This window comes from Rana temporaria, chromosome 2, assembly GCF_905171775.1.
Source record: "Rana temporaria chromosome 2, aRanTem1.1, whole genome shotgun sequence".
NCBI lineage: Eukaryota > Metazoa > Chordata > Amphibia > Anura > Ranidae > Rana > Rana temporaria.
The window spans coordinates 271990113-272016078 of record NC_053490.1 but is presented as its reverse complement, the minus strand read 5'-3'; the positions used below and the strand labels follow the sequence as shown (position 1 = coordinate 272016078).

At 41.1% G+C, this 25966-nt stretch overlaps 2 protein-coding genes across 19 annotated transcripts in view; both read left to right on the top strand.

Annotated features, from left to right (window-relative positions):
- Nucleotides 1-2548, top strand: part of MACF1 (microtubule actin crosslinking factor 1) — a 410210-nt gene extending 407662 nt beyond the window's left edge. For 17 of the 18 annotated variants that reach the window (XM_040337002.1, XM_040337005.1, XM_040337001.1 and 14 more), the window contains one exon: nt 1259-2548. In XM_040337002.1, the coding sequence (XP_040192936.1) occupies nt 1259-1494 (236 nt within the window). In that variant the 3' untranslated portion in view covers nt 1495-2548. The remainder of the gene's footprint in view (nt 1-1258) is intronic. The other variant, XM_040337000.1, reaches the window with a different exon arrangement.
- An 8345-nt stretch (nt 2549-10893) lies between these two features.
- VAV1 (vav guanine nucleotide exchange factor 1) overlaps nt 10894-25966 on the top strand; it is a 125815-nt gene continuing 110742 nt past the window's right edge. Inside the window, exon 1 of the mRNA XM_040336985.1 lies at nt 10894-11637. Coding sequence (XP_040192919.1) covers nt 11434-11637 — 204 coding nt within the window. The 5' untranslated portion in view covers nt 10894-11433. The remainder of the gene's footprint in view (nt 11638-25966) is intronic.

Sequence of the window (25966 nt, the reverse complement as noted above, 5' to 3'; positions counted from 1 at the left end):
CAGGCCTGGACTAGCATTTGACCCTCAGCACCATCAAGGGATAGGTCACTGTGCTTGCAATCTTATTCCAGATACCACTGGCTTCTCATTGACCAAGAACCTTGCGTAGGGTGGTTCCCTGTGTGCATTGCCCTGTGAGCCCCGGGATCTGAATTTCATTTTGTTTGCCCCTCATAAATTCCTTGTTAGGCCAAAGGGATATTCCCCTTTTTAGTTTTATACAAGGACAACGTGGTGTTTAGGCCCAGAAGTTCCTACCTACCTTAGGTAGTTTTAGCCTTTCACATCAACCAGGGCATCGTTATTCTGTCTCTCTGTGCAGCTCCAGTTTATCAGAAGGCGATCCCCCTCCATTGCTTGAATGTAGTTTATGCTATGAGAGTTTACCTTGTCTCTGCTTCCTTTAAAAAGATTGACTCTCTGTTTTTCATTACTAAGGTTACTCATAAAGGTGAACCAGCTTCCTTTTCCACCATTTCCCAGTATTTCAAACAGTCCATTTGTCAAGTTTACTATGGTTTCTTAGACTGGCATAGCTGCAACCTTATTTTGTTCTGAAAGTTGTACCAGGCAGATGTTCAGGCCTCATCAGATGCCAGCTTTTGGGTTCTTCAGGCAGCTTTTGGAGCTGCAGGCAGTCCCCCAGGTCCTTTTTTACATTGTGCATGTTAGCGTTTGTTTTTTTCACTCCTACAGTTTGACTGCTTTTGGGATGTCCTAACAGTTTCAGAATTGATGTGTCCCCCAATAGATGAGAAAGAAAAGGGGATTTTTCTACTTGCTGAAAAATGCCTTTCTTGAAATCCATTGAGGATTGCGCCCCTTTGTGTCTACAATCATGAGTTGGAAGGGCTATATTGATCTCAACCACAAGTTGTTTGCCTTTTTTTGTTTTTTCAATCAGATTATTATTGATAAAACATTTTTTCATTTTAATACAAACAAGCCAAAAATAAAAAAAACAAATACGAACGTCAAAAAGAAAATGCTTCAGGATAGCACAACTAGCACACTTCATTTCCCTAGTGTAATATTGAGCTTCTATGTAACATGTTTGAACATTAAAAAAGTGGTCAAATACATAATAAAATAGATGTTTTGTGAAACTCATTTTTCTTAGCCACTGGTTAATTCTCCTGGAGGCTACAGTATAAGCGTACAAAGTTCTTCCCTTTTTCACAATAAGTAAATCAGTTTGTCTATTCTTTCTTGGCTGCATTACAATTTTTGGTTTCACATTTTTAATCTTCTGATCTAGACCCGAAGAAAAGCAGCAGTCGCGCTGGAAGCCGAACTGGAAGCCGAGCCAGCAGTCGGAGAGGAAGTGATGCGTCCGACTTTGATCTATTAGAGACTCAGTCAGCCTGCTCAGACAACTCAGAGAGCAGTGCTACTGGTGGACCTTCCCGCAGAGGACTGTCTAAACCTTCCAAAATCCCCACCATGTCAAAGAAAATTACCAGCACTCCTAAAACTTCGAGCGCAAAGAGATAGTCCTACCTGAAGAGAACATTGGGCACAAGAGCAACAAGCCCACCAGTGGGGCAGACCATAAGCTTTGTTTTTATAACATGCACTGTACATCTGGATGTACGCTAGTTCTAAGTGGGGAAATTTCTATCGTCTATACATGTACACGAAAAAGATGTTTATAACTGCCTTATCTGTTTCTTTTGTTTTTGTACCTTAATACTTCCATGTGAATATTTCTGTAGATAAAACAAGCCTTGTGTGAATTCCTGGGAAGATTCAGGGGCTCTCGTAGAAAGATGGATTGTGAAACAGGAGTGTAGACAACTAATGTTCTGACTCTGCAGGGAAGAAGACCCTTTTTTTTAGGGTTGGTATCCTAGGACAACACTACTTAACTTTAATAGGGAAATCCTCTGTTTTGTATATGAACAATACTTTATTAAGCTGCAGAGGAAACAGACTGACAAAAGAATTCTTTTAATAACATTAGGGCTTTCTGAATTGACAACACTTGCACACTCTGCTTTGACCTTACAGTATCAATTATCATCAAGTAATTTACAGCAACTGCCAATAAAAAGGACATTTAACCTTTTGGGAGCAGCCATTTGCGTGACAGTAAATTCCTGGTGCAGCATACAATAGCATATGCGTCTCCATAGCCATTTTGCACTCATCCCAGGTTCATTTGATTTTTCTTATTGTAAACTACATTTGTTTTATTTATCTGCCTAGTATATTCTTATTTATTATTTAATGGTCATTCCACTTAGGATTTGTGTGACATGTTCATTTCGGTAGACAAACGATCACAGTTGTGCATCAGTGAAATGGAACTCACCAGCAAAGTTCCTCCCTCACATATATCTACGGTTTCCCTCCGGCAGGCTAACCCTGTGGAGTGGAAGTGGTAGAGCACACATGGATCCCTTCTGTTACCTGTCATTGCATCCTGTTCTAACAGGCTGCTGTGTGATTTTCTCAACTAGTTTGCAACAGAAAATAATGCTGTACCAATGAACTGTTAAATAAACAACACATTTTGTATTAAAATTGCTTGCAGTAACATCAAGTATACCTTGTGTCAGTGTTTTCTCTGTCTTTTAAGAAGGCTAATGAAAAATACATTGAAATCCATCTATAATGGTTTTATGTTTAAAATATAACATGATTATATCAAATGTTATTCTGATTCCGATTGTTGTGAAGTGATTTATCCCTTGTGAGACCTCTATGCCTGGCCTGTATAAGCAGATATAATCACTGAGGACAATCCTTATCAGATAGCTTGAACTCACCAATACTGATTCTATTCACAGAAGTTGCTTTAATCCAAACATCAGAATACATCAGATGACAGGTTACAGCAGATGAACAGGTTGTAGTATTGTGCAGTCAAAAGATAATACTGTCTGTAGCTTACTATGCAGAATACATGAGCCCTTGTTACATGTGGCCTGTAAGATGTCTCCATAGACAGGAAGAAGAAAGTCAGGAAGAAGGGGTGGAGCATTACACAGAAAGGAAGTGTGTCATAGATCAGACAAAGAAAATGCAGAACTGTGCATTACCTAAAAAAAGGTCAGTAGATGGCAGCATGTAAACAAAACATAACATACATAGAAAATGGTTGAGAAACCGTATTATATATAACAAATTATACACCTATTGGGCGGCACAAATGTGATTGTAAATAACTTCTAGACACATTGGTCAAGTGACAATAAGTAATACTTTTCTACTTTGGTAATGTAAAGATGCACCAGGATAAGCAGCTTTGACTTTTTGCACATAAGAGCCAGGGTTATTTCTGTTCTGGGCTCTTTTGTGTTTAAATTATTTTCATTCATTTTAGCACAAGGTTACAAAGTGTCACCATAAAAGCCAAAACAATATTCATTCAATAGAATAGCACAAGACAACATACTAGGTTCTTTTGTATGTGTTGTTTTTCTTTTTAATTGCCAGTACAGCCTGTTTTGTGGTCCAGTAAGGATCTCTATCAAGCACATCTTCATACAAGTACATATTTACAGAGCTATTATTAGAAATCATAGGGCTTCTTGAAACAGGATGTCTTGTGCTCCTTGACCAATGCAATTTATTTGTCCGTTCCAAATATCATGTAGCTTTTATGGTTCTAACATTTTTAAGCAGCTCAAAAATTACAAACCTTGTGAATTCAGACATTTAGCTAATTGTATTTACATACACATTGAGTTCTCACTGAAAGAGATGCCAATTAACCGCTTAAGGACCCCTGCACGACGATATACGTCGGCACAATGGCACGGCTGGGCAGATGGACGTACCTGTACGTCCCCTTTAAGATGCAGCATTGTGGGTGCGCACACCGTGAGCTTTCACGAGTCTGACCGCGGGGATACCCGCGATCGTCTCACGAAGAGGAAGAGCTGGGAAATACTGATGTAAACAAGCATTTCCCCATTCTTCCTAGTGTGCTCGGGAGCAGTGATCAGTGTCATGTCACACATAATCCACCCCCCCCACAGCTAGAACACATCCCTAGGACACACTTAACCCCTTCAGTGCCCCCTCCTGGTTAACCCCATCACTGCCAATGTAATTTTTACAGTAATCAGTGCATTTTTATAGCACTGATCGCTGTATCAATGACAATGGTTCCAAAATGGCGTAAAATGTGTCCGCAATAATGTCGCAGTCACGATAAAAATTGCTGATCGCCGCCATTACTAGTAAAAAAAAAAATGATTAATAAAAATGCCATTAAACTATCCTCTATTTTGTAGAAGCTATAACTTTTGCGCCAACGAATCAATAAATGCTTATTGCGATTTTTCTTTACCAAAAATATGTAGAAGAATAAACTGAGAAAAAAAATATTTTTTTTATATTTTTGCGGGATATTTATTATAGCAAAAAGTAAAAAATATTGCCTTTTTCCAAAATTGTGTCTCTATTTTTGTTCATAGCACAAAAATGGAAAAATGCAGAGGTGATCATATAACACTATAAGAAAGCTCTATTTGTGGGGAAAAAAGGATGTCAATTTTGTTTGGGAGCCACGTCGCGCAATTGTCAGTTAAAGCGACACTGCCGAATCGCAAAAAGTGCTCTGGTCTTTGACCAGCCAAATGGTCAGGGGCTTAAGTGGTTAAATGTCTGAGTGCCCTCCATTTGCTAGATCCCTGACAATAATACCTCTTGCCCACTGCAGCTTAAAAAAGCTCAGTACAGCTTTTTATTTATTTTATTTTTTACTCCTCTAAAATGCAGCTCATTGTTTACAATGTGCTTGTACACACAGGCGTGTAAACAAGCGCTGCATATTCTTAAGTAGAAGAAAAATCTGCGTTCCCAGTCAGTATTTTGTGCCGTTACACACAAATACGTTCAAATGAGCATAAATATTGAATTTTCCCTAGGAATATATTGTGTGCACAAATGCGCATATATGCACAAATACGTGCATAAATATGCATGAATGCGCTCCAAAACAAATGCATGATATTACATGCTGTGTAAAATCTACATCAAAATAGAATGTAATGGTTTTCAAATCTCATAGACCCATATTTTACGAAAGAAAACATATCAAATGTTTAAAAAATTTACCATTTGAAGAAAAACATTTTAAATTTGAAGGTAGTTTTGAAATGTCTCAAAAAAAAGTTGGGACAGGGCCATGTTTACCACAGTGTAGCATCCCATCTTCTTTTAACAACACTCTGTAAACATCTGGGAACTGAGACCAGTTGCTGGAGTTTTGGGAGTGGAATGTTGTCCCGTTCATGTCTGATACAAGACTCTAACTGCCCAACAGTCCTGGATCTTTGTCACATTTTTGGTTTCAAGATGTGCAGGCAGGCCAGTTAAGCATCTAGACCAGGGATCCTCAAACTATGGCCCTCCAGCTGATGCAGAACTACACATCCCATGAGGCATTGTAAAACTTTGACATTCACGGACATGACTAGGCATGATGGGAATTGTAGTTCCTGAACAACTGGAGGGCCGTAGTTTGAAGACCCATGATCTAGACTCTTCTACTACAAAGTCACGCTGGATAGAAGAAGATCCTGGACTGCCGTACTCCTTAAAACGATGTCTTTATTGTACAAATAAAATTAAAAAAAAAACAACCAAAGCAATGCAGTCATTACTCAGCTATGACTAAGCATCACATGATGTGAAACATGTCAGCCACCTTTTTTTCTTGTTGTTCATCATGTTTTGACTGCATTGCTTTGGTTATTTTTTTGGATTTTATTTGTACAATAAAGACATCATTTTAAGGAGTGCGGCAGTCCTGGATCTTCTTCTATCCAATGTACCTGTGCATAGCCAGCACCCTTTTTGTTTTATTTCTCACTACAAAGTCACGCTGTTGTCATAGATGCATATTTCAGCAGGATATTGCTACTGCATACTGCAAGGCCTTCCCTGAAAGAGACATTGTCTGGATGGGTGCATATGCTGCTCTAAACCTGGTTATATCTTTCAGCATTGATGGTGCCTTTCCAGATGTGTAAGCAGCACATTCCATATGCACTAATGTACCCCCATACCATCAGAGATCCAGACTTTTGAACTGAGTGCTGATAACAAGCTGGAAGGTCCCTCTTCTCTTTAGTCCGGAGGATGCTGTGTCCATGATTGCCAAAAAGAATGTCATATTTTTATTTGTCTAACCACAGAACTGTTTTCCACTTTGTGACACACCATTTTAAATGAGCTTTCGTCTGAAGAAGATGGCGATTTTTGGATCATGTTCCCTCAGATATCTTATTTGCATAATGGAGCTTTAACTTGCATTTTTGGATATTATGGCAAACCGTGTTTATGGAAGTATTCCTGAGCCCATGCAACAATGTCCATCACAGAGTCCTACCTGTTTTTAATTCGGTGCCATCTGAGGCCCCAAAGTTCAGAGGCATCCAATATTGCACTTAGGCCTTCTCCCTTGCACACAGACATTTCTCCTGATTCTTGGAATCTTTTAATGATATTATGTACTGTAGATGATATATTTAAAGTCTTTGCAATTTTTACATTGAGGAACATTATTCTGAAATTGTTTGACGACCTTTATACGCAGCTTTTTTTTTGATCATATAGTTCTTATTAAAAGTTTTTTGGTTTTACCAAAAAAACTTTGGACACCGCTTTTAACAGATTGGTGAACCTCTGCCCATCTTTACTTCTGAGATGCACTGACTCTATAAGATGCTCTTTTTATACCCAATCATGAATGGTGAATGGTAGGGGGCGCTAGTGTGATAGGAATATATTAAACCTATTGGTAAGTGTCAGAGGTGTATAAATTACTATACACACATATATATATAAATACTGACCACTCGTTGATAAGCAATTACAAAACTCATGTGATATAAATAAAAATAATAAAAATGCATACGCCAATAACAATATCCACAAAGATTGATTAAGTGAACAATAGAGAAGAAGAGAGATTCTCGTGAGAGACTCTCTAATAGAGAGTGATGTGCTCCCAAAACCATAAATCAAAAATAATAAACATCACTCTCTATTAGTCTCTCACGAGAATCTCTCTTCTTCTCTATTCACTTAATCAATCTTTGTGGATATTGTTATTGGCGTATGCATTTTTATTATTTTTATTTATATCACATGAGTTTTGTAATTGCTTATCAACGAGTGGTCAGTATTTATATATATATATATATATGTATAGTAATTTATACACCTCTGACACTTACCAATAGGTTTAATATATTCCTATCACACTAGCGCCCCCTACCATTCACTAAAATTAATGAAGTATCACTTCCTTCTTTTTTAGGGGAGCAGCTCCATTTAAATTTATTATTCTATGTTCCACATTTATTAATTAATTTTTGGCGCGAAAATTTCTCTTTACCAATTATACCCAATCATGTTTACTGACATGTTGCCAATTAACCCAATTAGTTGTAATGGTTCTTCCAGCTTTTCCTTGTTGGTACCACTTGCTTTGCCAGTTTTTGCCATGTCCTAACTTTTTTGAGACGTGTTTCAAAGCGACTGTATTGTTCTCCTAAAATTATACATTTTTCTCAGTTTGAACATTTCTGTTTTCTATTGTGAATAAAATGCTGGTTTACACAACGTCCCAACTTTTTTGGGAATTGGAGTTGTATATAATATATTGTCAGCCTCTAAGACACTTTACTCTCAATTGTTGCCTGAAAACATTCTTCTGTCTTGGCAGTGTCTTTGTCCTTTTTACCTGGTCTGCCACTGACAGCAACAGGTCCATACCAAAAAGTAATGCTTTTACTGCCTTGTAATTTAAAGGGGTTGTAAAGGTTTGTTTTTTATTTTCTGAATAGGTTGCTAGTTTAAGCTCATGCATTGTTGGTTCACTTACCCTTTCCTTCCATTTCCCTTCTAAATGTTTTTTTTCTTTGTTTGAATGTCTCACTTCCTGTTTCTCCTCAGTAAACTTCACACCATCATCCGAGCGAGCAGTGTTTAGTCAGCCAGAACAGCTTACTGAGGAGGAACAGGAAGTGAGAAATTCAGACAAAGAGAAAAAACATTTAGAAGGGAAATGGAAGGAAAAGGTAAGTGAACCAACAATGCACTAGCCTAAAGGAACCTATTTAGAAAATAAAAAACAAACCTTTACAACCCCTTTAATCAAGTGCTTATTCTTTAATTCATGTTTAAATATTTAACTTTCCTGTTTGTTTCCTAGATTAGCTCAACAATATATAAGCAGTGCTAAAACAGGACATACACAGTAAGTTTTCAATACTTTATTACATCACAGAAACAAAAATCAACTAGTTTGCTAACTAATAAGCCGCAGCCCAATATACATACCTATGCTGTAATCTCCTATATGCTTCAGTAGCCAAAACACAGTAGTCCAAGTCAGCCTAATATGTTGAAACCATTAAAGTGAAATGCTTTAGACATTGGCTGTTAATCCTGCCAGTAGCTCTGTTCTTTTTCTACTTCCAATAACAGGCCAAACCGTCAAGCAAAAATGACAGAGATTGGGGAAAACAATATTATGTTGACAGGGCTGCTTACAACAGTCAGCTTTTATGTGGCTTAAACCTTTTTTCCTAAAGTAAAGAAAAACTTTGTCTAAAGTTTCTTTCCACGTTTGGAGCATTATTCACATGTCCCCATTCACTTAGCAGCTCACCTTTTTAGATGCCCTGTCCTGGACTCTCCAGCTAGGTAATATACTATGGAAAACAGAAAACCGCGCTCCCACCACAGAGTCTATAGGCAGCAGCTGACGTTGGATAAACAAAGCAATAAATGGTAAAAAAAGCCGCGCCAAACTAAATAAAATTTAAAAGTCAATGTCAGTCAACGGATGGAAATTTGCTGAAATCCCCATAAAAACAATTATTTCAGATGGAGCCTTTGGTGTTGCTTGATAAATGACACTAGGATTGCTAGGATTAGTCAAACCTCGAACCACCAGGTGACATGCATGCATTTAGTGCAAATCCTCCACCGTAAGAATAAGCAGCTTACCAAACGGCAAGCCTTTATTGCAATTGGCTATAGCCCAGCCACGGCCTTTCAATCCTCTGGATACTCAGGTTGGAACACTTGTAATAAGCAGCAAGATCCAAGGCTCAGCAATAAGATGGAAAAGGATTGCGGTTCACTCTCATTTACCCCCTCAGAAGACAGCAGCAATCAAGCGGTCCGAGCACATATACCGGGAGATAAAGAAGGGGCGCAATAGCGTGATACCGCAGGATAAATTATTTATTAAAAAGTAATGTACTTACATAGGTACAAGTTAAAACAGCGTGTGACAATAAGAAATAAAGCCGGCCGGCTTGAGGAGCCCTCCTCCTTGGCGTGGTGACGTCACCACGCCAAGGAGGAGGGCTCCTCAAGCCGGCCGGCTTTATTTCTTATTGTCACACGCTGTTTTAACTTGTACCTATGTAAGTACATTACTTTTTAATAAATAATTTATCCTGCGGTATCACGCTATTGCGCCCCTTCTTTATCTCCCGGTATATGTGCTCGGACCGCTTGATTGCTGCTGTCTTCTGAGGGGGTAAATGAGAGTGAACCGCAATCCTTTTCCATCTTATTGCTGAGCCTTGGATCTTGCTGCTTATTACAAGTGTTCCAACCTGAGTATCCAGAGGATTGAAAGGCCGTGGCTGGGCTATAGCCAATTGCAATAAAGGCTTGCCGTTTGGTAAGCTGCTTATTCTTACGGTGGAGGATTTGCACTAAATGCATGCATGTCACCTGGTGGTTCGAGGTTTGACTAATCCTAGCAATCCTAGTGTCATTTATCAAGCAACACCAAAGGCTCCATCTGAAATAATTGTTTTTATGGGGATTTCAGCAAATTTCCATCCGTTGACTGACATTGACTTTTAAATTTTATTTAGTTTGGCGCGGCTTTTTTTTACCAGGTAATATACTATGTAGTTCTCTTCATTTGTTCATTTGAGGGGGTCTGGGAAACTCTATTTGCTGCAATTTTAACACTGTGTGTACTGTGCAAGCATATCTTCATTACCAATTGTAACGCATTGTTCAAAAACCTTTGGAGTCGGCCATGACACCTCCTGAGAAACGTCAACTGGTAAGAAATATTGTTTTTTTTTTTTTTACCTATGTTGTTTGAATGGGAACACACAAGAAACCTATTGTAGTGGTTTTCTCAAATTTGACTTTAAGTGGAAATCCGCTTTAACTCCTTCACCTCCCAGCAGCCCTTTAAGTTGATGTCGGGAGACAGGCTAGATTTCATGATCACGTGATCATTGTTATTGGCTGTCACGGTGTTCACATGTTTGGAAGCCCATCCAGGTTGGCCCTTGATCATAATCAGAGGCCAGGAGCTGTCAGCTGCTCAGTCACTATGCTAGGTGTGTGCTGTCGGCACAGAAACCTCACCCACCATGGATGCATACCGTATGTGCAACATGTGTTTATTAAGGCCTGCACATATGCCATATGTGGGCCGCAAGATGTTAAAAAGTTTGTCAACAGGTGAAAAGGATGTTACAGGGGGCTTCAGAATTGCTTTTTTAGGGTCAGCTCGTACCAATCTGCACACGTTATGCTTCGTATTACACACGCACTGGCATTTGTTATGTAGGAGACGTCCAAGGCGTCCCACAATCTGGATCTGTTGTTTGCTTCATTTAATTTTGCAATGATTGTTATAGGACTTCATTCTATTGTGTGTTCTGTTACAAGAGGGCACTGAAATGACATGCAAAGTGAATCTTCCTTGGTACTGTACACCAACCTCATTGTCTCTTCATGTATGGAACCTATATCAATAAGCTTTTGTTATACAAAAGTGCTAGAACACAAAAAGGGCCGCCATGCTTCATTATTTATACCATTATTAAAAAAAATGATTTTTTGACAGATGTACTGAATATATGTGCATTAAGAACTGTTGGTATATTTCCTAGTGAGTACCAGGGGTTACAGCTACGCCACATTTGGCCCTTCCTAGGTATATGTGTGGCAAACGATGTAGATCATGCACGCTGGAATAGACCCAAGTGTGTTCGCATTTACAGAATGTTTAAAAAATGACTGTGACAGTCACTTGGAAAAATAAGTAGTTTTTCTTGTTCTTTTTTTTTTTTTTTTTTTTTGCACAGTCTACACATGCACAGTAAGTATGACAGTTGCAGAAGAGGAAGTCACAGAAGGTTCTTCCTCTTTAGCTACCGGAACAGTCTTTTTTCAGTCTTATGAGCCTGGCTGCGTCTCTGCGATCTCTCACTTCTTTTCATCATATCTGCTATCAATCTGCAAGGTTCCCCCTACAGAAGACAATTTGTGCTGCCTTTTTCGTGAAACCTCTGTTGCTCTCTGTTTTTTGACTCCATCACTTTTTGATCAGGTGCATTTTTACATTACCCGCCTTTATCTTCTGATATCTCTCTATCCTCCTTTGTGCCCTGCCCCCCCTATTTGGGCGCAGTGGCAGATATGGAGTTGTGGAGGCACTGTGCCCGATGGCTGATTGAGTGCCGAGTGCTCCCTCCTAATCATCGCGTGACGCTAGACACCGCACAGGTGTGTGACCTGGCTCAAGCCTTACGAGATGGGGTCCTAATCTGCCAGCTACTCAACAACCTGATGCCTCACAGTGTCAATTTGGGTGAAATCAATGTGCGTCCTCAAATGTCACAGGTATGTCAAACCTTTTGTTTAAATGCATACTGTGTGTATACCCTGTCCAACATTTTGGTATTTCACTGATGTGGCAATACAATTTACAAGCACAGAATCCTCTTTTGCGTAATATTATTGAAAATATAGTATACACTTTTACGTAATACTGTACATCCTACTATTATTCATAACGGTGTTTATACTTTGAGGAAGAGCATTGCTAATCTTTTACTTGGCCTCAAACAGCCATAAATAATTCAAAACTGTGTGTGATCGTTCCCCAGAACATCATAGCTGTCAATGATTATAGGCTCAGACACTTCATACCATTCGCTGACTGAAAATAATGTGGTGTAGGGGACAATCTGTGTAGTAGAAGGTCTCCTAACTTTGGAAATCAAGACTAGATTTCTGATACTGAATATTTAGAAATGTAAAACTGTTCAGCCTTTGTAGACATGTTTTTAACAAGCAGTCTCTGAGGCCCCATTTAGGCCCATTTCATACTACCGCGACCTGAAAGTTGTGCGATTTTGATGCGATTTTTGTCGCGATTTCAGGGAATGCCTGTGTAACTCACATCAAAGTCAAACGAAAGTGCAATAACTACTTTGAAGTCGTACTAATATGAATGGTTGTCATTGGAAATCATGGGGAATGACTTGTCATGCGATTTTGCAGTCCCAAGTAGCAGGATAAATCGTACAAGTGTGAAAGGGGCCTAAGCATTTTTGCTTTGTGGTACATGCAGTAAAATGCTAATTTTGCTGAGCCTTGCCACAATATACGATGTGTAGTGTTTTGCAATGCCATTTATTGTCAGTGGCACCCCAGTGCACCTTGTCAGCACATCTCAATGGCCTTGAATGGCAGTGCAATACAATGCATGTCTCTGCCTTGTGGTACGTTGCATTTGGAAAAAGGATATACTGTAGGTATTGGTGAGACCTGATCAATAAGTTCAAACAAGGGCTGCTTGGGGCCTAGTTGATTGACCATAGATCAAAAAAAGAAAGGGAATTGTTTGGGATTTTCAAGGCACTGATATGAGACAATGTATTAAAAATGTATAAATATTTATTTGACAAATTATAATAATACAAAAAGTACAAGACATTTGGGACAAACCCCACAAATCAGATCGATCACAAGACCGTTTTTGTCTAATCGGTGGAGTCGTAATCTCAACCGGTTTCGCAGTATAAAACTGCTTCTTCAGGAGAATGTCTCGGTTTGCCAAAGTGATCGTATGCTTGCTCGGGCAATACCCCCTAGGGCGCACGTGGGGGATAATAAAGACGGGCTCGTTCAGGGTATAGTAATCAATTTAATGATACTGGGGCGAGTGACACATGGTTATAGAAGAGGAACCGGCAGGATGACGAAAGAGCCAGTGTAATTTAAAACAGGCGATAGCCAATCAAGTTCCATGGAGTGTCAGCGCGTCCCCAGGGAGAGCTCCCGCACGGAGCTCTCCCTGGGGACGCGCTGACACTCCATGGAACTTGATTGGCTATCGCCTGTTTTAAATTACACTGGCTCTTTCGTCATCCTGCCGGTTCCTCTTCTATAACCATGTGTCACTCGCCCCAGTATCATTAAATTGATTACTATACCCTGAACGAGCCCGTCTTTATTATCCCCCACGTGCGCCCTAGGGGGTATTGCCCGAGCAAGCATACGATCACTTTGGCAAACCGAGACATTCTCCTGAAGAAGCAGTTTTATACTGCGAAACCGGTTGAGATTACGACTCCACCGATTAGACAAAAACGGTCTTGTGATCGATCTGATTTGTGGGGTTTGTCCCAAATGTCTTGTACTTTTTGTATTATTATAATTTGTCAAATAAATATTTATACATTTTTAATACATTGTCTCATATCAGTGCCTTGAAAATCCCAAACAATTCCCTTTCTTTCTTTGATCTATGGTCAATCAACTAGGCCCCAAGCAGCCCTTGTTTGAACTTATTGATCAGGTCTCACCAATTACAAACAACAGGGATGCTGGCACATTTTATAGATATTGTCATCAAACTTAATAGAGGCAATACTCGCAATTTTCAATATACTGTAGGTATTTGTGTGTCCTGGCAGCCCATTTAAAATGAATAGGTTGCCTAAATGCAGGGGGGGCAGCAACCAGTAGATCGCAGACATGCGACTGGTAGATCACGGTCTAGGCTTGCTGACCTGCCATCCAAGAGCATCAGAGTGCAATGCAGAGGGACTACTTGTAAAGTTAGAGCTGTAGAAGGCAGCATAAGCCAATGCTTCCTCTGTAGCACTGGCTCCTGTCCCATGTGGAGTGATACCAACTGCACTCCACCTCTTATCCTGGCTAGCAGTCTCCAGAGTGATGCCAGCAGCAGAAAAGAAGAGATCTTCAGGTCAGTTTGAAGCAATACACTGGGCATAATGGTATAGGGCTGTTTTCACACTGATGGGCTGCGGTTTACCCACACCATGGGTGCAGAGTGCAGCTTTCCTGCTGGTTTGCTGCGCTTAGCCATAGACTTCACATTTATCCTGCAGGTTTGGTGCAATTTCTGAATGCAGGATCTAATAGAAGTCTATGGTGAAGCACAGCTAACCCAGGACGGTGCCAGATGCAATGCGCTTGGTAAACTGCAGCACATCTGTGTGAAAGCAGCCTTATAGGGGGCTCAGAACAGTAAGGGTTAATTTACATTTGTAGTTAAGGGGGTGTTAAAACCCCATAGTTAAGATGTGTTTTTACCACCCCTGCCTCTAAATTTAAACCCATGATTGGCATGCAATGCACGTGATTGCGAAGTGGTAGTACGGTAATTAGAGGTTTAAATCGGGTGTGAGGAGGCAACACTGTTCGAGGATCTTTGATTTCTCCCATGTTGTTCAGGTAGGTATCCACCTCTTTAGGTTGCCTACTCCTGCCTTAATGCATTAAAACACAATGCATAGAATGAATCTAAATCTGACCTGATACTCTATTAGATTCTGTACCTTAATGTATAAAGGCAAAACTTTTTTTTTAAAGGGGCTATAACCACTGTCAGGTTTTAGTCCCGGTTCACACTGATGCGGTGCAGGGAACTGCATGTAATTTGGAAAGGAATCGCATCACATTCCTGTTCAAATCAAATCTGATTCTTTGCAGTGCAATTTGAGCCCATTCATTTTGTATGACTCAAATTGCACGAGCACGAAATGGGTGCATGAATCTTTTTGCCGCACTGGAATTGGATCACATGGGTGTTCACACCCAATGCGATCCAATTCAGCCAATCGTACTGCGTTTTGCAAACCATTTTTTGGGGTTCCGTTAACATTGACACGCAGCAGTTCCCATGAACAGAATGCGATTTGTGAAATGCGGTGCAGGAAATACACAGGAATCGCTGTGAATCCTGCACCGCATCAGTGTAGATTGGAACTTAATACTGAATGTGTCCCCATTAGGTAGATTCACTTTCATTTTATCCTGATCACTAATGAAATCTTGGTCCCAGCTGCATTTCATTTTTCCCCCTTCACCTTCCAGGACAGCTACTTGAGATGATTGGCTCCGCCCTATACAGGAAATACAAATCATATACAATTTAAAAGGCCCCTCCCTTTCCTCTAACCCTCAGTTGATTTGTGTTTCCAGACACTGCAGGAGCACCAACAAGTTTTTTGTTTTTCCTAGGTCTGGTAACTGTGGTTGGCGGACCCCCCTGCTCTGGCAACATCCAGTACTGGTTGTGGCCAAGTCCTGGGTGTGTTCAGTCCCTGTTTTTTCGGCCAGAAGGGTTCCCTATTTTTGGAGGTACTTGCTTACCTGTGTAGGTGGTGGCAACTTCCTTCAGGTTTTTCCCCCAGCTCGGCCTGGTGGAAGCCTCGGCTTCACTAAGGTGTACCAAAATGGCGTCGGAGGACTTCCGGTGACGTGCCAAGATGGCGCCGGAACCGGCAGTCACGTGATGCACTTTCCCGGCGCCATGTTCATAAAGAAAATGGCGGAGTACACTGAGGACATGCTGCCTGGAACAGCAGCCTATTTTCCCCGGCCGATCTCCACTCATCAATGGAGCTTGAGGAGGGAGCACCCGCTCCGATGGAACCAGCGGCAGCCTCTGGTTCCCATACTGCCCCCAAGGTAAGCCCTTGTCTGTTATTATGCAGCAGGGGACCTTTTTTGTATGGGCCTTCTTTTCTTATGGCTCTTGTTTCATTTTTTTTCTACGATAGACAGATGAAAATGAAATGCGGAAAATGTAGAGCCAGGCTGCCTGATGGCTTTTTTGTGAAGATTGTATTCTAGGGCTAATTCAGAGCCTACATCTTTTAAAGAGTTAATGTCTTCTATGAAGGAGGTGGTAGCCTCCTTCCAGTCTTTCAATGACAGGGCAGCAGGTCTGGGGCCTTCTTCCTCTGGTCCCAGAACTCAAGAGCCTTCAGCTTCAGTTAGACCCCCTCCTCGGTCCGAGATCAGTGATTCACACTATACCTCAGATCTAGAAGAAGGGGCGCACCCGAGCTCCTCGTCTGATGGGGATTCCGCATCAGTGGGGGAGGCAGGTAACCCTCCTTCTAGAATTAGGGCCCATTCTACGAGATCCATAGCTATGTCATGGGCAAAAAGAGCGGGGGCATCATGGGAAGAAATTTCTAAAGCTGCCGTCTGGTCCTCCTCTCATGCATTTGTCAAACATTATAGAGTTCAAATGCTTTCCAGCCAGGACCTCTCCTTTGGTGGGAAAGTGCTTCAGGCGGTTTTCCCTCCCTAAGGTATAGTATCTTGCTCATCCTCTCAAGTAGCTGTCCTGGAAGGTGTGGGGGGAAAACCCTTGTTACTCTTACCGGTAATGGTATTTCCAGGAACCTTCCAGGACAGCATCTATATTCCCACCCTATTTTACTTTTACCTGGTGTTTTTTTTGTTTTTGTGTTTTTTTTTTCCTCTGCCGAGTGCACATTGGTTGAGGTTTACTTGATCTTATAAACAACTGAGTATCAGAGGTAAGGGAGGGGCCTTTTAAATTGTATCTGATTTGTGTTTCCTGTAGAGGGCGGAGTCAATCATCTCTCAGGTAGCTGTGCCTTAGGCAGAGATGTGTCACAATCTCCTCTACCCTGTCTAACATGCACTATGTATAGTACCTTGCAAAAGTTTTCCCCCCCCCCCCCCCTTGGCTTTTTTCGTGTTTTGTTGCCTCACAACCTGGAATTAACATGGATTGTTTGAGAATTTGCATCATTTAATTTACAGAACATGCCCACAACTTTGAAGATGTTTTTTTTTTTTTATTATTGTGAAGCAAACAACAAATAAAACTAAATAACAGAAAAATTCAATGTGCATAACTATTCACCCCCTAAAGTCAATACTTTGTAGAGCCACCTTTTGCAGCTATAACAGCTCCAAGTTGCTTTGGATAAGTCTCTATGTGCTTGCCAATTCTTACCACTGGGATTTTTTTTCCCATTGCTCCTTCAAGTTGGATGGTTTGTGCTTGTGAACAGCAATCTTTAACTGGTTAATGCCCGCCGCATGTATATGTACGTCCACAGAATGGCACGTACAGGCATATGGGCGTACATGTACGTCCCCGCCTTTCCGCGGGTCGGGGGTCCGATTGGGACCCCCCCCCCGGTACATGCGTCGGTCGGTAACCCGCGGGGAGCGATCCGGGACGACGGCGCTGCTATTCGTTTATAGCCTCCCCGTCGCGATCGCTCTCCGGAGCTGAAGAACGGGGAGAGCCGTATGTAAACACGACTTCCCCGTGCTTCACTGTGGCGGCTGCATCGATCGAGTGATCCCTTTTATAGGGAGACTCGATCGATGACGTCAGTCCTACAGCCACGCCCATCATCAGTTGTAAACACACACTAGGTGAACCCCAACTCCTACAGCGCCCCCTGTGGTTAACTCCCAAACTGCAACTGTCATTTTCACAATAAACAATGCAATTTAATTGCATTTTTTGCTGTGAAAATGACAATGGTCCCAAAAATGTGTCAAAATTGTCCGAAGTGTCCGCCATAATGTCGCAGTCATGAAAAAAAATCGCTGATCGCCACCATTAGTAGTAAAAAAATTTTTTTAATAAAAATGCAATAAAACTATCCCGTTTTGTAAACGCTATAAATTTTGCGCAAACCAATCGATAAACGCTTATTGCGATTTTTTTTTTTTACCAAAAATAGGTAGAAGAATACGTATCGGCCTAAACTGAGGGAAAAAGAAATTATATATGTTTTTGGGGGATATTTATTATAGCAAAAAGTAAAAAATATTGCATTTTTTTCAAAATTGTCGCTCTATTTTTGTTTATAGCGCAAAAAATAAAAACCGCAGAGGTGATCAAATACCACCAAAAGAAAGCTCTATTTGTGGGGAAAAAAGGACGCCAATTTTGTTTGGGAGCCACGTCGCACAAACGCGCAATTGTTTGTTAAAGCGACACAGTGCCGAATCGCAAAACCTGGCCTGGGCATTTAGCAACAAAATGGTCCGGGGCTTAAGTGGTTAAAGTGGATGTAAACCCAATTTTTTTTTTTATGTCACAATGTAGAGAACAAGATTTCCTATCATCTGTGTCCAGTCTTGCCACACATAGTTAATCCAGCTCTGAGCAATCCACTTGTATTATTCAGTGAAAATTAACAGACTTACAGATAAAAAGCTGTCTAAATAAAACGTCCTTTCCGTCCCCTTGCTTCGAGTGACAGGGTTTTTACATATCTTGTGCACTAGCTTGGACACATGCACATTCCTGAATGTTTATCATAATATGGGGGGTGATACACAGTTCATTGTGAGAGGTAATGTATGTCACTCGAAGCAAGGGGACGGAAAGGACTTTTTATTTAGACAGGTTTTTATCTGGAAGTCTGTTAATTTTCACTGAACAATAAAAGAGGATTGCTCAGAGCTGGATTAACTCTGTGTGGCAAGACTGGGCACAGATGATAGGAAATCTTATTCTCTACATTGTGACATAAAAAAATATAATAATTTGGGTTTACATCCACTTTAAGTCTGACCACAGATTTTCTATTGGATTGAGGTCTGGGCTTTGACTGGGCCATTCCAACACATTTACATGTTTCCCCTTGAACCACTTAACCACTTAAGGACCTTGCCTGTTTTTCAGATTTGATGTTTACAAGATAAAAAAAAAAAAATTGCTCGAAAATTACTTAAAACCCCCAAACATTATATATATATATATATATATATATATATATATTTTTTTTTTTCTAACACCCTAGAGAATAAAATGGCAGTCATTGCAATACTTTTTGTCATACCGTATTTGCGCAGCGGTCTTGCAAGCGCACTTTTTTTGGAAAAAATTTTTTTTTTTAATTAAAAAAATAAGACAACAGTAAAGTTAGCCCAATTTTTTTTTATACTGTGAAAGATAATGTTATGCCGAGTAAAATTATACCCAACATGTCACGCTTCAAATTTGCGCCCGCTCGTGGAATGGCGTCAAACTTTTACCCTTAAAAATCTCCATAGGCGACGATTAAAACATTCTATAGGTGGCATCTTTTGAGTTAGAGGTCTAGGGCTAGATTATTGCTCTCGCTCTAAAGATCGCAGTGATACCTTGCTTGTGTGGTTTGAACACTGTTTTCATATGCGGGCGCTACTCACGTATGCGTTCGTCTCTGCGTGCGAGATCGACGGGGCGATTTAAAAAAAATTTTTTTTTGGTTTTTCTCATTTAATTTATAAATTTTTACACAAAAAAAAAAAAAAGGTCACTTTTATTCCTATTACAAGGAATGTAAACATCCCTTGTAATAGAAAAGCATTAGAGGTCCTCTTAAATATGAGATCTGGGGTCAAAAAGACTTTAGATCCCATATTTAGACTAAAATGCAAAAAAATTATTTGAAAAATCATTTGAAAAAATGACAACAAGAAAATGTCCCTTTAAGAAGCATGGGCGGAAGTGACGTTTTGCTATGCTATGGAGACGGGTTGGGGCCATCTTGCCCATAGTCGTATCCCAGCCGAGCAGGGGACAGGACCCGATCGCCTCTGCCGCTGCCGACGGCTCCGGTAAGGGGCGGGACCCTCTCCCGCCGCTGATAATGGTGATCTTGCTGTGAATCCTCCGTGGAGACCACCGTTATCGTTTACAGGACCGCTCACTGAAAAGATGGATATCTCGGTTGTGGCAGCAGCTGCTGCCGTTACCGAGATATCCATCTTTAAAAAAATGACGTGTATATACAGTGAGGGGTCCTTAAGTGGTTAAGTGTTGCTTTAGCAGTGTGTTTGGGGTCATTGTCCTGCCGGAAGGTGAACCTCTGTCCTAGCCTCAAATCGCACACCGAGTGGTACAGGTTTTGCTCAAGAATATCCCTGTATTTAGCACCATCTATCTTTCTCACAACTCTGATGCTGCCACCACCTTATTTCACTGTGTGTTCTTTGGGTGATGTGATGTGTTGGGTTTGCGCCAGACAGAGTCTTATTTGATGGCCAAAAAAGTACATTTTAGTCACATCAGACCAGAGAATCTTCCTCCATACATTTTGGGAGTCTCCCGCATGCCTTTTTGCAAACTCAAAACTTGCCATAAAGCCCAACTCTATGGAGTGTACGGCTTATTGTCATCCTATGTACAGATACTCCAGTCTCTGTTGTGGAACTCTGCAGCTCCTCCAGGGTTACCTTAGGTCTCTGTGCTGCCTCTCTGATTAATGCCCTCCTTGCCCGGTCTGTGAGTTTTGGTGTGCGGCCGTCTCTTGGCAGGTTTGCTGTTGTGCCATGTTCTTTGCATTTGGTTATGATAGATTTTATGGTGCTCCTAGGAATCTTCAAAGATTTGGATATATTTTTATAACCTAACCCTGACTTGTACTGCTCAACAACATTGTCCCTTGTTTGGAGAGTTACAGTACTTGGTTTTCATGGCAGTGTTGGGTTAGTGGTGCCTCTTGCTTATGGCCGTACACACAATCCGAATATCGGACGAATACGATCGTCCAATGAAGAATCGTATAATTTTCGGATCGTATGTACACTAATTTCGAGAGCTGAACACGATCATCCGATATTATTAGATCGTATAAGCACGAAAATTTTCCTTGTACGATTTTCGTTTAGTCAGTACAGTTGTCGTCCGAAAATACAATAAAAATGCATTACAACGCATGACATCACTTCCGACTTTCTTTTTTTTTCTATCATACGAGATCTGTCGTATGATATTCAGATCGTGTGTACGGGCCATTAGGTTTTGCAGCTTATGGGGCCTTTCAAAAAGGTGTGTATATGTAATGACAGATCATGTGACACTTATATTGCACACAGCTGGACATCATTTCATTAATTATGTGACTTCTGAAGGTAATTGGTTGCACCAGAGCTTTTTATGGGCTTCATAACAAGGCGGTGAATACATAGGCACATGCCAATTATCAGTTTTTTATTTCTGAAAAGTAGTTTTATGTATATATTTTTCAAATTTTACTTCACCAACTTGGACTATTGTGTTCTGATCTATCGCATATCATTTAGATTAAAAAAACGTTGAACTTAAGACTGTAATGAAACAAAATAGGTAAAAAGCCAAGGGGGTGAATACTTTTGCAAGGCACTGTATGTATACTTTAGTTATATTTGCTGAAGTACTTTCTATTTACTTAACTGCTTACCGACTGCCTCACGCACATTTACGTTGTTGCTTTGAACCTTCCCCCTAGCGGGCATGCGCCGCCGTGGTCTCCATGACCGTGCCCGCGGGACCTGCGGACTTGATGTCTGCCGGTGTCCCGCGATCGGGTCGCAGAACGGGGGATGCCTTTGTAAACAAGGCATCTCTCTGTTCTGCCAGGTAAGGCAGCACTGATAGTCTGCTCCCTCTCATCGGGAGCAGCGATCAGTGACGTGTCACAGTAAGCCACGAACCCTAACATTTAGAATCACTCCCTAGGACACACTTAACCCCTTCCCCACCCCCTAGTGGTTAACCCCTTCCCTGCTAGTCACATTTATACAGTAATCAGTGCATTTGTATAGCACTTATCACTGTATAAATGTGAATGGTCCCAAAATAGCGTCAAGCGTGTCCGATGTGTCCGCCATATTGTCACAGTCACGATAAAAATCACAGATCACCGCCATAACAAGTAAAAAAAATAATAATAATAAAAATGCCATAAAACTAACTATAACTTTTGCACAAACCAATCAATATATGCTTATTTCTCTATATATCGGCCTAAACTGAGGAAAAAATGTGTTTGTTTGTTTTTTTGGGGATATTTATTATAGCAAAAAGTACAAAATATTGCTTTTTTTTTCAAAATTGTCGCTCTATTTTTGTTTATAGCGCAAAAAATAAAAACCACAGAGGTGATCAAATACCACCAAAAGAAAGCTCTATTTGTGGGAAAAGGACGTCAATTTTGTTTGGGAGCCACGTCGCACGACCGCGCAATTGTCAGTTAAAGTGACCCAGTGCCGAATCGCAAAAAGTGGCCCAGTCATTTGGCAGCCAAATGGTCCGGGGCTGAAGTGATTAAAGTTGTTAAAGTCAAAAGTGTTTTTTTTTTTTTTAAAGCTTGAAGTGGTTGTTAACCTCAGACATGAAATATTAACATAGCACATCCTTCTATAGTGTGTACTTGTCTCAATCCAGAGCAGTAAGGCTGGTTTCACAAATGAGCACACAGCGGCTCATAACAAGGGTCTGGTGTGGCTCCATTCACCATTTAAGGTCCAATTTCAGCCAGAATTTTTGGATGAATTCGGACCTGAAACGGACCAAAAGACATAGTTGCATACATAGTTAGGTTGAAAAAAGACACAAGTCCATCCAGTTCAACCATAAAAAAAAAAAAAAATGTAATAATATACAATCCCATATACCCACAGTTGATCCAGAGGAAGGCGAAAAACCCCAGCAGAGCATGATCCAATTTGCTACAGCAGGGCAAAAATTCCTTCTTGATCCCCCAAAAGGCAATTGGATTTTCTTCGGATCAACTTTACCTACAAATGTTAGTACCCAGTTATATTATGTACATTTAGGAAAGGTAAACAAAAAAGAGAACAGTTGCTCGAAAAAAGCAATTGATGGTCGAACTTTAAAGGCAAGGCGGAAGTATATAAAAAAGTATAAATTTATTACAAAAAATAGATTAAACAAATAACAAAGAGATAATAAAAAAAACATATATCTATATGTTTTTATCAAAACCATTAAAAAATATACCAAAGTTTGTAGACGCTGTAACTTTTGCACAAACCAATCAATAGACACTTACTGGGATTTTACCAAAAACATGTAGCAGAATTGATATTGGCCTAAATTGATAAAGAAATTCAATTTTTTTACATTTTTTTTATTGGATATGTTGGAATACGCCCGTTTTTAACCAATGACACCACCAAGCTTCTAAGTCACCTGGTTATCTTGCCTCGACTACTGCAACTCAATTCTCATTACCTTTACATACACTATCCCCCCTTCAGTCCATAATGAATGCTGCTGCAAGACTCATCCACCTTACCAACCGTTCAGTGTCCTCCACCCCTCTCTGCCAATCCCTTTTCAATTCAAAGTACTAACAATAATTAACAAAGCCATCCACAACTTTACCCCCAGCTACATCACTAACTTAGTCTCAAAATACCAACCAAGCTGCTCTCTTCGGACCTGCCAAGACCTCCTGCTCTCTAGTTCCCTTGTCACCTCCTCCCATGCTTGCCTACAGGATTTCTCCAGCGCTTCCCCTGTCCTTTGGAACTCCCTACCCCAATCTGTCCAACTGTCCCCTAATCTATCCATATTTAGACGATCCCTGAACACCCTTCTTTTTAAAGAAGCTTATGCTGCTTCTAACGAATGCACGGTTTTACTTTCTCCATCAGCTCATCCCCACAGCTATTACCTTTTGTATCAATTGACCCTCCCTCTTAGATTGTAAGCTCTAGCAAGCAGGGCCCTCTGATTCCTCTTGTACCAAATTGTAATGGAACTGTAATGTCTGCCTTCATTTTTTTAAGCGCTGCGCAAACGGTTGGCGCTATAAAAAACCCTGTATAATAATAATATAGCAAAATATATATATTTTTTTGTGTTGATAAAAATAACCCGCATAGGTGATCAAATACCACCAAAAGAAAGCTCTGCTTATGGGGGAAAAAGGGCATACATTTTATTTGTGTACAGCGTCGCATGACTGCGCAATCGTCAGTTAAATTAACACAGTGCTGTATCGCAAAAAATGGCATGGTCATGAAGGGGGGGTAAATCTTCCAGAGGTCAAGTGGTTAAAGTGCGACATTCAGGCCACTTTTAATATTTTATTTTCTCGAAATGTTGGAACTCTAGATCTAATGCAGTGGTTGTAAACTTATGAGTTATAGGGGGGCTCAATGTAGCCCAGATATCACCAAAGGGCCGCTAATAATGTTCAATATACACATTATATTACCAAAAGTATTGGGACACCTGCCTTTACACGCACATGAACTTTAATGGCATCCAAGTCTTAGGCCCCGTACACACCATAGAATCTATCCGCAGATAAATCCCATCAAATGGGTTTCAGCGGATAGATTCTATGGTGTGTACACTCCGGCGGATATTTATCCGCGGATAAATCTCCCCTGGGATGGATTTTCAGCAGATGAATATTTGCTGACATGCTCAACAAATCCATCTGCTGAAGTTCCTCCCAACGGATGGATCCGCTCGTCTGTACAGACTCACCGGATCCATCCGTCCAAAGGGATTCCCCGCACGCGTCGTAATGATTTGACGCATGCGTGGAATTCCTTATATGACAGCGTCGCGCCCGTCGCCGCGTCATAATAGCGGCGACGGCGCGACACGTCATCGCCAGAGGATTTCAGCGCGGATTTCAATGCGATGGTGTGTACACGCCATCGCATAGAAATCTGCTGAAATCCTCGAGAGGATTTATCCGCGGATACGGTCCGCTGGACCGTATCTGCGGATAAATCCTCTCGTGTGTATGGGGCCTTAGTCTCTGGCGTTCAATATTGAGTTGGCCCACCCTTTGCAGCTATAACAGCTTCAATTCTTCTGGAAAGGCTGTCCACAAGGTTTAGGAGTGTGTCTATGGGAATGTTTGAGCACATTTGTGAGGTCAGGCACTGATGTGGACGAGGCTTGCAGTCTCTGCTCTAATTCATACCAAAGGTGTTTTATCGTGTTGAGGTCAGGACTCTGTACAGGCCAGTCAAGTTCCCCCACCCCAAACTCACTCATCCTTGTCTTTTATGGACCTTGCTTTGTGCACTGGTGGGCAGTCATGTTGGAACAGGAAGGGGCCATCCCCAAAGCATGAAATTGTCCAAAATGTCTTGATATGCTGACGCTTTAAGAGTTCCCTTTACTGGAACTAAGGGGCCAAACCTCTGAGAAACAACCCCACACCATAATCCCCGCCTCCACCAAATAAACTTGACCAGTGCACAACGCAAGGTCCATAAAGACAAGTATAAGGGAGTTTGTGCAGCCCAGTCAAGTTCCTCCACCCCAGAGTCCTGACCTCAACACGATAGAACTCCTTTGGTATGAATTTTTGAGCGTAGACTGCAAGCCAGGCCTTCTCGTCCACATCAGTGCCTGGCCTCAAAAATGGGCTTCTGGAAGAATGGTCAAACATTCCCATAGACACACTCCTAAACCTTGTGGACAGCCTTCCCAGAAGAGTTGGAGCTGTTATAGCTGTAAAGGGTGGGTCAACTCAATATTGAACCCAACGTCGTAAGACTGGGATGCTATTAAAGTTCATGTGCGTGTAAAGGCAGGTGTAACATTACTTTTGGTAATATAGTTTATGTAATGCTTTGAGAGGTCTGTCAGGAACTGAAGACCTAATAGAGGAAATGATGGTCAGAGTGTAGACACGATACTTTTATGACTGGGGATATGCTGCAGAAGACAATATGAAATTGGGAACATGTTACATGTGGCTAGTAAAGATCGCTGCTATTACCCTAATCGGGGTTCCCACTACAAACTCCTGAGGTCCGAGGACCGCACATCATATATTCAGGCTGAGTTCCACATAACATGTGAATGGCTTTCAATGCAGCCAGTTCACACATGTGCAGTGCGGTTTCAAAAAGGGTCCATTAGGTCTGGTTCAGGTGCGATTTCAGGTAAAAATTTGCACCTGAATCACACTGGAACCAGTGAACAGAAATACACTGGACTGCCACACTGAAACCGTGGCTGCATAGATGTGAACCCAAGCTAAAGGGCCACAGGTCGTGCACCAGGGATCTGATGGCTTTGGTGCTTTCTGAGTCACTAACCTGAAATAAGTTTTACCAAGGGAAGTCAGAGCCCCAGTTCTGCATGCTTGTTTTA